The sequence below is a fragment of the Phodopus roborovskii genome, unplaced genomic scaffold (assembly GCF_943737965.1).
Source record: "Phodopus roborovskii unplaced genomic scaffold, PHOROB, whole genome shotgun sequence".
Taxonomy (NCBI): domain Eukaryota; kingdom Metazoa; phylum Chordata; class Mammalia; order Rodentia; family Cricetidae; genus Phodopus; species Phodopus roborovskii.
Window position 1 is genome coordinate 48,187,520 of NW_026126511.1, and position 14,345 is coordinate 48,201,864.

The 14,345-nt window shown below is 43.1% G+C and overlaps 1 protein-coding gene across 1 annotated transcript in view; it reads right to left on the reverse strand.

Moving 5' to 3' along the window:
• The window catches only part of Ints9 (integrator complex subunit 9), an 84,830-nt gene that overhangs the window by 40,003 nt on the left and 30,482 nt on the right, over positions 1–14,345 (reverse strand). Inside the window, 4 exon segments of the mRNA XM_051195510.1 lie at positions 1,531–1,617; positions 3,896–4,035; positions 6,486–6,548; positions 9,225–9,285. Of these exon segments, the coding sequence (XP_051051467.1) occupies positions 1,531–1,617; positions 3,896–4,035; positions 6,486–6,548; positions 9,225–9,285 (351 nt within the window).

Genomic DNA, 14,345 nt, shown 5'->3' on the forward strand with positions numbered 1-14,345 from the left:
TCAGGATGGTCAAAGATCTCCCAATTTTCTACACCCAGGGGCCCCATTTCCAGTTTACATGTGAGTTTTCCTTTGTCTTTTCTTGCACTAGGTTTCTAGCATGCAGGCCTGACTGACTTACAACTTGCTTATGCAGCCCTGGCTGGCATCACAATCTTCCTGCCTCTGACTCTAGAGTACTGGGAATACAGGCACATGTCAGCATCTGCACGTGTTTTGGGAAACATCTTTTATCCCTGGGCTTCCACTCACCTTCCTGTTTGCCATTTTGTAGCTCCCATTATATTTAGCAATTCCTTTAAATCCCAGCTCAGAAGCTTCTCTGAAGCTGCAGTCTCCTTCATGCTCACTACCACCACCCCTGTCAGCCGTTTCTGAAATGGTCCCTTGGCTGGTCTCCCTGTGCCATCTCTGTTTGCCGTCTCACTTTCATGCTGCTTCTAGAGTTCCTTTCTTCCAAACAAATGTGGTCATGTCATTCCCCTTTCAAACCTCTGCTCCTGACCTGCACATCCTCAATGACGGAGTCTCAACCTCACAGGTAAGAGCCTGAATAACCTCATTACGCCCACCTCCCCCTTCACCTCTCCACACACACTCAACACTGAATTTCCACCATCCCATGACATGAAACCTGGGCTCCTCTTCACAACTGCTATGAGTGTGTGTGTGCATCTGGTGTGTGTACATGTATGTGTTCAAATGTGTGTAGACATTCTGGTATGCATATGTGCTAATACCCAAAGCTAATGCCATGTGTCTTCCTTAATGGCCCTCCCTTTATTTACTGAGGGAGGGCCTCTTGCCGAACCCAGAGCTTACCAATTCTACCAGTCTAGCCAGCTTGCTCCAGGAAGCCCATCTCTGCTTCCTAAGTGCTAGGATGACCTGCTCACTCTTACATGGGGATCGCAACTATAATCCTCAGGAATATTGGGGAAATACTTTATCCACTGAGCTGTCACCCTAGCCTCCAGACTTTGTTATATAAAGTCTTTTCTTCCAGTTGTCTGACATCTTCTAAGAAATGTCTACCTCAGCCTGCTTAAGCAGCAAACAATATTTTCTTACTCTAAAAAATTTATGTATTGCGTGTATGCATGCGTGTACGATGTATATGCATGGGCATGTATGTAACCAGATACATGTGTAGCCTGTGCGGTTTGGTTCTCTCCTTCTACCATGAGGGTTTTGGGGATCAAAGTCCTATCTTCAGAATTAGTGGCAAGCCCCTTTACCCATGGAGTCATCTTGCAACCCCTAACTTTATACGTTTAAGTGTCAACACAACAGCACCATGGTGATGCTTTCCTAAGACAGTCCTGGCAAGAACTAAGCGACCTGAATCATGAGACCCAGAACCTCCATGGCAAAGCCATGTACTGCCAAAGCTCCCACACCCAGAATGGGGCCTGATTGGGCGAATTAAATAAAACCCTTTTACCCTAACAAGGTCTGTGGTGAAGCATAAAATGAGACGTAAAGAGGCTCAAGAAGCTCTTTAGCCAACAAGGAGAGGGCTGTTCTCACCGTTGTATGTCCTTATTCTTCCACAAGGAGGCAGACTGGGCCTTTGGCACTCTTTCGATGAAATTCACCAGCTCTTCCATGAGAAGCCTGAGTGTAACCAAAGCATGAAGAACATTGGAGAACAATTTGCTGCTAACACTGTAGCCAGGAGAAGCTGATCTGCCCACCTCCCACTAGCCTGTTTCACAGGACAGACATTTTAAACTGAATGCAAGCAACTGACACTTGCTTTGGGGATCAGAAATGTTCCACTTAGAGGGAAACCTCAAAAGCTAGTTCAAAATCTGCCTAAAGATCAGCAGTGGTACAGACCTCTGCCATCCTGGGGTGGCACACTTGAACATCGGCAAGGGAATCCAAGGAGTGCCACACTCAAGTGGGCCCAGGGCTGCACAGATACAGAAATCACTCCTGAAAGCTAGACATAATAACAAAGCTAGAAATAGAGCTGGGCATGGCAGTTCACACACTGGGATGCTGAGGCAGGAGAACTACTATGAGTTCTAGGCTAGCCTAGGCAAAAGAATGAGATGCCTCTACCCCTAAAACCATATACCTACTTTCCCAACCACCCAGAAATACATTTCAACATCTGAATATAATTCATGCTCTTGATACAGTTAATCCACACTGGCTAATATCCTCTCTGTATCAATGCATAGAAAACAGCAACACACAAATTTATCGGCGACAGAAACCCAAACAAGTGATATCACATCCATATTTTTTCCTAACCCCTTCTTGGGTAGTGCTAGCACTGGGTACCAGAAGATCTGAGGCCCAGGCACATTAGTGCTCTGGGATGCTTCATGGGGCCCATCCTATAGCACCATCTTTCTCAGACTACAGCTCTTCCTCTCACTACACTGCTGTCTTGTTTTCCTTTAACAACCCCTTCTGGTCCCCAGGATCCCTCACTGTTTGTGTACACAGTGCAGTGATGTTTCCACACTGAAGATTCTGTTACATTTCTTGTCACTAGAATACAACCTAACAAACAGGTCCATCCTGTAAGCTGGTTCCTTTAAGTTTTAACTTTGGTTATTTCAAAGCAATACATTATAGGTTTTTAGTTCCCCTGTTGTAATTTTCTTTACAATTTTTTGTTTTTTTTTTTTCCTTCTTTTCTTTTTCCCCAGTAACTGATTCTATGGTGACTTGCAGCAGACATATACACTGTGAAGGCCTGGTTGGGTGAGAAGAAAACACGACCTTCTTGGTTGACTGAAGATTATAATTTGTTTTTGTTTGTTTTTTGAGACAGGGTTTCTCTGTAGCCCTGGCTGTCCTGAAACTCACTCTGTAGACCAGGCAGGTCTTGAACACAGAGATCCACCTGCCTCAGCCTCCTGAGTGCTGGGATTAAAGGTGTGTGCCCACACCATAGCCCGGCTGTAAGTTTTGTTTTTTAAGACTTATTTATTTTTGTGGTTTAGAGCACTTCTTGCTTTTGTAGAGGACCTGAGTTTGGTTCCTAGCACCCACATGATGGTTCACAACTATCTGGAACCCAGTTCTAGGGGATTCGATGCTCTCTACAGGAACCAAGCACAGGAGTGGTGCTGAGATGCATGCAGGCAAAACACTTGACCACTAAAATGAAATGAATACTCTAAAATACATTACTTTTTAAATGTATTTGTGTGTGTGTGTGTGTGTGTGTGTGCACGCGCGTGCGCATGCGCGCGCTCTCGCATGTGAGCGTGCACGCTCACACATGCCTGTGTATGGTGCATGTCTGAAGTTGCCTGTGGAGCCAGGAGCAAGATCCCCTGGAACTGGAGTTACAGGTGGTTAAGAGCTGACTGATGTGGGTGATGGGAACTGAGCCTGGGCCCTCTGCAAGAGCAGCAAGTCTTCTAACTGCTGATCTATCTCTCTAGGCACAAGATTGCTTAGTCTTAAACCCATAGAGTGCTATATTTCATTGTGTCACCAGGGAAGGACAACTTAACTGCTTAATTACTCTTCTGTCCTTGCTTTCTACCAGCTGTCTCTATTTATAGCCCTCAGTAAATCATGAAAAGGGGGATATTTTCAAAGCAAAGTAATAGAGTTTCTTCTTTTTCTTCTCTTTAACATGCAAAGTTCCTTTGCTCTGAGGCTCTTTGCTCGGGATCTTTGTGCCATCTTCCTAGGCCTCTGTCCTATGTAGCATCCTCCACAGAGAGGTTGCCTACCCTTCTCTCAGCTATGCTAAGACAGACTGGGACTGCCTTGGACACCAGTCTCTAGGGATCTCCAGTGAGCATTCTTGTGTCTAGAGCCGTTACTCTTCCCTGTTCCTGGGAAAGAAATTCAAACCCATCTGACTTTGCACTGAGCAGTGGCCACTGAAGGAGAGAGGCAGCCACATTCCTCTCACCTGCCGATCTGCATGGTGGGTTCTGTGGCATACACTGTGCCTGTGAATCCTGTGTGCTCGGTGATGTAGGGCAGCGCCATCATGCAGTGATAGTTAGAGATGAGAATCACATCGACTGTAGACAGGTCTATTAGCTCGGTCTGAAGAGAAAGGAAAGGCGATATGTGGCTGTGCCAGGGCACATAGATCAGCGGGATGGAACTGACAAATGATGCTGTCAGAACGGAGAGCAGTCGTTTCGGTTCTTCAGAATAATGAGGCCTTTCCCATAGCACTGCCTCTCTCACTGTGGGTGTATCCTAATTTTGACAGCAGACAGCAGGGTAGGATAGCTAGCTGTGAGAATGTGGCTGGCTCGCCAGTTATCACACTGATCTTACAAGTTTAGCGGATAGTCAAGTAGAGAGACAACTAAAATTTTTCCATTATTGTTGTTTAAGTTTTTGACTTTTCAATGTTTGACGACAGTATTCATAAAGGAGGAAACAAGAGAATGGTGGTCATGTCTTAGAACTCCAAGGGGGCTTTTTATGTATCCCTCTTGAGACCCTGCATGGTCGCACCCTGTGAGCTTTTCCAGCAACTCCTCTGCCTGCCCACCTAGTGGAGGCCAAGGTGGACTCAAGCACAGAGTGTAGGAAAAGCGAGCTATCGAAGCTCCTAGCTGGCAACTCTGTCACAGAGGAGTGAACCCCCAAACGTGTGGTACATCTAGGGTGAGCATAGCTGAGTCACTGGGTGTGTGAGGCAGGAGAATGGCTCGTGGAGCTGTTGTGTCCTGCTCAGAGAAGTAACAAAGACAGTGATGATGTAAGCAAACAATAGGAAGTGGTGTGCCGTCTGGGATGTAGACGTTTTCATGTTGAGTGAGTTAACAGAAATAATTTAATGAAGCTGCCAGCAGCACCAGCAGGTGTGTGTGAAGGACACAAGTGCCCCATTGCTAGGGTAATGGCATCTATGGTGCTGTGTAGCAGTTTTCTTTAAGACAACATGAGAGGCAGAGTGTTTTTAAGGGAGGTGAGACATCCCATCCTGCAGAGGAGCTCATTAAAATTCAGGAAGTATAGAACCCAAAGGCTTCAGGAAGTCCCCGAAACTGACCTGATTCACCAGGCCCCTCCTTCCTCAAGCATATATAAGCAGGAAGGATGGCTGAATACACACTCAGATCGGCAGAGGCTTAGACCAACTGAGCTTTCTGGAAGAGACACTCCTGGACTTGCCCAGCTGCCTGCAAGTTGTGCAGTACACTCCAGGTTTCTATCACTGGCTGGGGTGGGATTTCAGTAAAGTAACTTTACTGAAGCCACTTCTGTCACCCATATTCTTTCAAGTAATACCAATAAAACCCACTGATTTGCCAAGTCCCACTTTGGTTTATTACTGCTTCCATATCTGGGGCGAGCAGATGTTCGTTCCCGTCTCCCCAGGAGTACTGTCACACAGCATATGGCAACAACAAACCTATGGCAATATCCCACATCTGTTAGCCTTAACACCACACTCTGTCCTGTACTAGCAAGACAATATCCTCATGGAGGAGGTGGTTCTGCTCTTTGCTATCTCAAAAAAGGAAATTAAAACAGACAGCAGAGGGACGAACAGAAGAAAATCGTAAGAGTGATAGCCGAAGCAACAGTGCATCTCAAAAGCAGACGCCTCTCCTCACACGTAAGGGCATGGCCATTCTCTTTAAAACATAACAATCAAGAGCCAAGAATCATAGAAAAATATACTGAGGACAGTCAAAAAGAAGAGATTATTCTTAATTTAGGTATCTAAGACACGTAATTGCATAAACATTTCCCCCAATTAATTTAATATTGGAATCACATTTATGCGCTGATACATATCTACTTACATATTTTACTTTAAAAGTGTTGTGTACAAGTATTTGGTTCCATACACTGCAAACAGGGTCACACAGTCACAATGCAGTGGTTGCTTACTATAGTATAAGCATCATACATAACACAGTGTACATGGGAGGGAAACAGATAGCTAAAGTAGGTTCATGGGTCCATGATTGGTCTGTCAGGCTCACTGGACTGGAGTCGCTGCTTCTCCTGTACCTACCACACTCATGTTTTCTCCAAGTCTTAACAGCAATATGACTCTACCTTAAAACAATGATTATTGCCATTTAAGTCATATAGTCTTGCTTGGAAAATGATCTATGGGTTTAAAACCCTCCATGTATGAAAAGCACAACCAAAGGTGGATTGTGAAAAGTGTCTTTTTTAGAAGTCCCATACTCTGGAACAAGTCACAAAGTCCTCAGAGTACTAACCCACACTCTCCACATCCTTGGCCACAGAGTCAAGGCTGCAACAGTCAGTTGGGGCATGCTGAAAATAAGTGCAATACCTGGGACATGGAATCTTCACACAGATGGGAACTGCCCCACCAATTCTCTGTAGACCAGGCAGGCCTCCAACTCACAGAGATCCATCTGCCTCTGCCTCCCAAAGTGACAAATGCGGTAACTATTGAAAGAGGGCTCAGGGTCATGACACTAACTATGCCTTGACTTTACAGTGCTGATTCCAGGATGCTTTGCTTCCGATAAAAATTGCTTTCATCTTACCTCTGGTAAGCAGAATTCAGGCACAGAATCCACAAATACATGACCCGAGCATTCTTTTAGCTCCTAAAAGAGATGGGGAGGAAAAATAAGAAGAGATACTTAATAGATACAGAACCAAGGAAATTCAACCTCCACACCTAACTTGGAGGGTGGGAGTTATTTTTAGACAAACTGTTTCCTATTTGGGCTCAGGTTGGCTAGATGCCTGACTGGGGGTAAAAACACTGCTTGGTGGCAGACTCAGAGTTTGAGTACACATTCCCTGATGCCTCTTTAAGAAGTTAGAACAACACATGCTGCTGCTATAATTCGCAATGCAGTATCTTCTAAGAACTAGCTACCAAGTCAAAGCCCCCTGGGCCCTGTCTAATATCCGAGGGACCAGAAACTGGAGAGGTAGCCACGGACCCTGTATTTATGACAAGGACCTCTGGTGATTCTGCTTTCAGGTTAGGAGACCAGTCCCAGACTTATTACTTAGGAGCCTTTTCCTCCACCTATCGAGAGAAGGGAAGGGGCCTGGGGGGGGGCAAGAGTGGGGGCAGGGATAGAAGTGCTGTCACCACCACAGTGCCTGTGCTGTCTGCCTCACAGAACATGGGCTTACCTAGGATTACAAACCAAACATACCTATGTCTTCAAAATGGGATCATGTAACTTCCCACCTCACATGCTACTGCCTATATCTATATGCGCACCGAGTTTGGGTTCTCCCAAAGTCTGTGAGGGTAGCTCAGACAGGGTACTGTTGTTCTGGTGGGTTTTCCCTGTAATGTGTGAGTAGGAGTGGTGGTGGTAATCAGAAGGCATGGTGTCTGGAGACGGTCATGCCATGGAGCCACACTCCTCTAGAGCTGCTGCATTTACTTCCGTGGGGCAGCTCACAGGCAAACCAAACAGTCCCGAGTCCACTGAGAAGCAGGTGGTGTAGAGCCTCCCTCACCCTGCCAGTTCCCATGTCCGCAGGCAGCATCAGAAAAAACCCCAGACAAAGCCCACAGATAAGAGTGGCTGACATGATGTCAGAGCACACTGGAGTGGAAAGGCTAGACACCAGGGTGGGCCACGGGCAGGTTGGCTGCAGATGCCCCAGAAAGCCACTGGCACTTTAAACAGGTGGAGTTTCTGGGTCCTCAAGTACAGGTCTATGACTTTACAGTCACACCACAAAGGACCTGACAGTGACCTCCACTCTCTTCAGAAGGGAAATGCATTAACTATAGTTCTACCATGTGTTCACATGTCACCCAACACATATTTCCACATATTCACACACATACCTAAATTTGTCACAATCTGAATTACTCTGAGTCTTTATCTGAAATGAGGGTGTCAACTATATTACTATCCTTAGGAATTTTAAAGTCTTTATTGGGGTCTTAAATGCTTGAATGCTGCTCCTGTGAGCATTATTGATGGGATGAACCAAAAAAAGAAGAAAAAAAAAATAGGAATAATTCTTAATTACAATAGACCTGCTAGCTAAAAACAAATGGGCAATTAATTATGTTTAATGAGGGAATTCCAAGCTCCTTCAAGATGAGGCAAAAATGGAGGAGTTGGAGAAGTAAGAAAGGAGAAGTCAAGAGGGTTTTTCTGTTTGTTTTGTTTTGATTTTTTAAAAAGATTTTCTTGTGTGTGTGGTGCTAGACGGGTGAGGGGAGGACATGGGGGGACCCAGAGTGAGTAGAATTGATGTGAAACTCCCAAAGAATCAATAAAGAAGTTAAATTTCAAAAAAGAAAAACAAATAAAACAACAACAACAAGATGATCCATACCACGGGCAGTTTCAAACCTTTGTGTGACCTATGGGGCACCGGTCTCCCCCTTCACAGTGCTATGCACCGGTGCATGTCCTAGGATAGACTGCATTCTCAGCCACCAGGCCTGCAGCAGACTCAGTGCATTCCAAACAAGTACAATGCTGTTGTCTTTCACTCACCACTCCCTTTTAATGAAACACTCCCACATACATGTGATAGTCATTTCACTCACAATGCAGTGGTAATGCAATGCTTTTGAGCCTTCCTGGGGATAATGATTTATAGCTGGCAGGAGACCCAGGTTGAAATCAGGTACGAAGGTTCCTGAATGTCACATAATTTTATAGTCAGCTATGAGGGAAATCTAGTTTCAAATTATGCATCTGGGTTTCACTTGAGTACGGGGTGCAGCTACAGGAATTAATTCTGAAGAAAGCCCACGCTTCGTCAGCAGCGTCCATTATAAGCGGTAACTGTCTTACTCAGATGAATCATGCGAAAGATCTTTAAACTCATTCAGCTTTTTAATTTTGAAGCTCAGGCAAGGATGAATGATTTAGAGGACCACGGAACGGCGTGAAGACAATCTGCATGTTTTAATCTTTTACCACTGACTAAGTGACTATGTCAGTCTTAATTTTTTTAAGTACTGGGATCTCATTTAATAAGATGACCAAACTCTAATAAGCATCACCTTTGAGATCCTAATTATAACTGTAGACAGTTTTCTTTCTCTGGTGATAAATTTGCAAAGTATTTAAGATTGTCACAGACATAAATGTGACCTGAAGACAAACACAGAGAGTCACTAAAGGTACTTAGACATAGCAATTAGCAAGAATAACATGAATCTTAGGGTTTGGAAGAAAACACACATGAAAAAACACAATGAGCCCTGAGTCATCAGCATGGCTCCAGCAGGACAGGACAGCTTTCAACTGTGTACAGGCTTCAGTTTTTATTTTAGATATTACCTTGTCCAAAAAAGCATTGCCATCTTTTAGAGACCAGCCAGGAAGATTAGACAGCCTAGGACTGCAAAACAAAAATTGAATTATTCTAAGTACATTATAATCTTCAGTGAATTCATGATGACTTTGCATTCACCACACAATTAAACACAGTTAACGGTTAATGGCAGTGGTTCTTACCCAAGTTAATGGAGATGAGAACTAACCATGTTGTATTAAGCCTAAGAATCCATCTAGCCTGCTATCGTGGTCCTTGCCTATAATCCCAACAACTGTGAGGCTGAAGCAAGAAGATCTCAAGTTTAAGGATGGCCTAGACTACACAGTTAAACCCTGTCTGAACAGAATAAGACAGCTGGGTTATCAGGTCAGCCTAGGCTGTGCAGTGGGAACACAGCTGGGTGATAGAATGCTTGTCTGTCATGTGCATGACTCCTGGTTTAATCTCTAGCACCACCAAAACCAAACCAAATGGGGGATTGATTATACAGCAAAAGAACAGTTTAGCACAGAATTGGAGAAGTTAAAAGAATTTAGAAGAATAGAAAGGGAAGAGTACAAATGAAATACTGCGAGCGTTTTAGAGCTTCCAATCACTAACTACCTTGGCTTTATCTTGCTTGTGATCAACAGCCATTGTAGGGCAGGCAGAATGGGTGGCTTCACAGACATTGGCTAGGTGCTGGGCTGTAAATTCAGTACCAACAAGTAGATTACACCAGGTCACCTTGAACTCTACCCGTCATCTCCTTTGGTCCAAGAAATTTTTATGTGATCTATGTATACAGGTAGATTAAATACACAGGGGCTGGAGAGATAGCTAGAAGTAAGTACTGCTCTTGCAGGACCTAGGTTTGGTTCCCAGAACCCACACTGGGTGTCTCAAAACTACCTGTAACTACATTTTCAGGCTATCCGATGTCTTGTGGTCTCTGAGGGTACCTGCACACACACAGTACATTAAAAAAAAAAAAAAACCCATACACACACAAACATCAAAAACTATTATTGGCCGGGCGTTGGTGGCACATGCCTTTAGTCCCAGCGCCCAGGAGGCAGAGACAGGCAGATCTCTGTGAGTTCGAGGCCAGAGCTAGTTCCAGGACAGGTTCCAAAGCAATACTGAGAAACCCTGCCTCAACCCCGCCTCCCCCCCAAAGCTATTATTTACTGTGCATGAGAACAGACCAACAGAACCCAAGGTACACACCAAAATCACTTTAAGAGTTTCATTAGTAAAGAGTAGGGAGAGGGGGATGTGCACAGGCCTGTATGGAAGAAATGTGTCGAGAGATGAATTTGGTTAGGCACGTCTGCTTTTAAAGGTCACTTAGTGCATTCGTATGAGAGCTTACATAGCCACACCATGCATACACATGGATTATGTGCCACAATGCGAATGTGACTAACACCCTGGGATGACTGAGCATTTTGCCTAAATGCTGTGGGACTCCGGAAATGACAACAAAAGTAAATAATTAAATCTTAAAAATTAAGCACAGAAACCAAACATTTACTAATAATCATAAAGAAACAATCCTTTGGCATACATATCACCTTACCATCTGCTAACGATCAGAGTACATGTACATACTAATGAGATGGATATGCTTATTTGATCTTACGCACATCAATAAATCTTGACTGAATATTTGATTCTGCAGGAACCAGACATCTTCAATATTTTTTCAGAGTTGATAAACATTTTGATACTGTAATCATCAATGTTAAGAATACTCTAACACATGAATACACATGAATATATGATTAAAAAAAGACAGAAGTAGGGCTATTTCAGAAATTGTTGGGCATTCTATTCTTACTCCAAACCATAATTCGTTTAATAATTTATGAAATTCAAGCCAGCAATGTAAAATTTTACATTGTGTTTATTTTGTGTGTGTGACAGGAGTTGTATATAGATCATGGCATTTGTGTGTTCAAAGAATAACTTTCAGAAGTGGGTTCCTCTCTTTCCCCAAGTAGGGCCTCGGGATCAGCTTTGGTAGCAAGTACCTTTACCCTCTGAGCCATCCTACTGGTTCAGGAATAAGCAACTTAAAAATCAAGAATTCTAGCACAATACAACTCAAAGATACGTTCAGATTTACTAACTTTACTAATGCACTGATCTCATACTCGAACACAGGAATGGCAGGAAAACACTGTTTTTGTTTTTGTAATTAAAACTTTATGTTTTTATAAGAATGGAAAATCATGTATGTACAGTAAAAAAAGCATTGTAGTTCATGACATGCAGCAGTCTGGAGTGGAGATGATTCGGGTAGAGCGTACAGGCATGGCAGAACATGATGCTGTGTACTCAGAACACTGACTGCAGTGCAGGTCACTTATGCAACCCAGGTGAGTGCAGATAGAAACTCTTGATTCCATTTTGACTTTGAATTATTTTTTGGTTATTGTACATTCAGAAACCTTTTATTGTCATCAAATCTACTGCAGTCTTCACAGTCAATTATGTAGGGTTCTAACCTACAATTCAAGAAGCTGGGCACTTGGCACCTGTTGTTTGAGTTTCCGATTATGGAAAATGAAGCTACTTTCCCTAAGAGTTATGAAGTGATGCTCTATCCAGGTGAATGGTTTCTAGGTGAGACTAATTTCGTGTACATTAAGAAAGGCTGAATCAAAACAAAACGAAAACAAACAAATGAAACAATAACAACAACAAAAAAAAAATGTAATGGGCCAACAAAAAGGCTTTGCAGTAAGGGTACTTGCCAAGCAAACCTGAAACCCGAGTTCAACCCCACAGATTCCACGGTAGATGAGAGAACCAAGTCCTGAAAAGTGTCTCTTGACCTCCACACACGTGCTGTGTGCATGTACTTCTATAGGATGATTCTGGAGAGAATGGAACCTATACCTTCTGATAAGATGACATTAATTCCAACCTAATATGGGTAACATCAAATACACACACATTAAAAGACTATATAAGGCCTGGCAAGATGGCACAGAGGTTAAGAGCACTGGCTGCTCTTCCAGAGGTCCTGAGTTCAATTCCCAGCACCCACATGGTGGCTCACAACCATCCATAATGAGATCTGATATTCTCTTCCGGTGTGTAGGTACACATGCAGGCAGAATACTAAATATATAATAAATAAATCTTACAAAGAGACTATAAAATAATTGACCTGTATATATGTATGCCTAAGAATGTCAAGGTCATTAAAACAGATAGATTCAGAAATCAAACTCTTCCAGAATGAAGGAAACTCAAAACCAGACAACTAAATACAGTGTGCGATCAACACAGGATACCGAATCATACATTCTCCTTTGTTTCTGTTATAAAGTACTTTATAATGAAAGCTGAGTTGGTGAAACAGAGAAATATGAACAGGTATACAGATAAGGACTGAGGATGGGAAATCAGGCAGGTGTGATGCTCACCTGCAATCCTAGCATTGGGAGATTGAGTCAGGAGGATTATGAGTTTGAAGTCCCTCTGGTCTCAGTAAGGAATGCTTGACTAGCATGTACAAGGCCCTGAGTTTGATCCCTAGTATTACACAGACACAGACAGTCCCAATCCCTGCCCTTCAAGTTTGCACTAAATTTAGTGAAGATACAGTAATTTAACGACACTTAAATAATGAAAAGAATCTGAGAAGGTAAAGCAGGATAAGCTCCAAGGAGGAGAGTGATTTACTCATAAAGCTAAATATTTACTGAGCTGCTATTACAGGCCAAGAATTGGTCTAAGTGCTGGGAATGCGGTGGAAAACAAAATTCCCGTCCTTATAAAACGTCTTCAGTGGAGAAGATAATAAATATGCATATATGAAGTAATGTTATAGCAAGAGCTACAAAGACAAGCAGGGCAAGGGGATGGGCAGGAAAGGATGGATATACTTATTTAAGCAAATGTGTTCCTAAGTTTCTGGCTTGAATGACAAGAGGCACTTTTTTAAAACATGCATTTCTGTAGTGTGCCACTCATGTGTGTGGAGGCCAGGATGATGCCGTCTTTGATCCCTTTCTACTTCACTTCCTGGCAAGTGCTCACTGATTTGGCTAGTCTAGCTGGCCAGGCTTGCCCCAGGGAGGTCCCGGCTCTGCTTCCCCAGATTAAAAGCAGGTGGCCACGCCTGCCTGGCTTTGATGTGGTTGTTGGGTATGTGAACTCCAGTTCTCATGCTTGCACAGCAAGTGCTTTATTCAGTAAGCCATCTCCCTAGTCCCAGGAGATACTTCATGAAGGACTCTATGAACTGCCAGCCACCCCAGCAGTATCATTTCCCTCTGAACTCTTGAGGACAGATGTGGATTTCCCTCCTCACCAGTGCTGGTGACAGAGAAGTTGCCTAAGGAGAATGAGCAGGAAGGACAACATGAAGCTGGTACTGTCTGACAAATTCTGGTTTTGGTAGTCAAGGAAATTCTTGGGCCTACAGAGCAGGCTTATCCTCTTTAGAAACCTTCACAGTAGCTAAAAGTAGTGATTATCATAGAACGTAGATGCTTGTTCATCTCAAGTACAGGCAGTCTTCAGCTATGCCCTGTTTTCTCTACTGAAAGACTTCATGCTTTTTGAGGGTAAGAAGTTAAGTTTTGTGATATCAGTATCCCTGGTCCCATATTTTGTTCTTTATGGGGGAAAAAAAGACAACAGTATCCAGCTCTTTAAATACCAGCTATGTAAATACCATCTTCCCCCAGTCTTGGATAATACCTATATTTGAAAGTACTACATGTAGTTATAAGTGAATCCCATCAATTTTGTATAAAATGTAATCTGAAATTATCTGTGACCTTGTCCCTATGGCCCTTTGTTATATCCTTTATCTCAGAAAAAGATCAATGGTTGATTATAATTTTTCTGGATGGTTCATGGGGTTATCTCTGTGAATAATCGCTGTACTTGGTGCTGTCGTCAGGAAGGACTGAGATGAATTAGGTGGTTTACTCAGTACGCTATTCTTTCAAGCTCTTAAATTTGTTTCAGAAGCTTTTCCATCTCATCTCTGCTATGTGGTTATCATTTTTTTTTTTTTGCTACTGTGAACATATTTAATTCGAAAAGTCACTTTTTTTAATAAACTGTCCTGTCTTAAGAAGAAGCAAATGGAGAAACTAGGTTCTTAAAAATCTTAG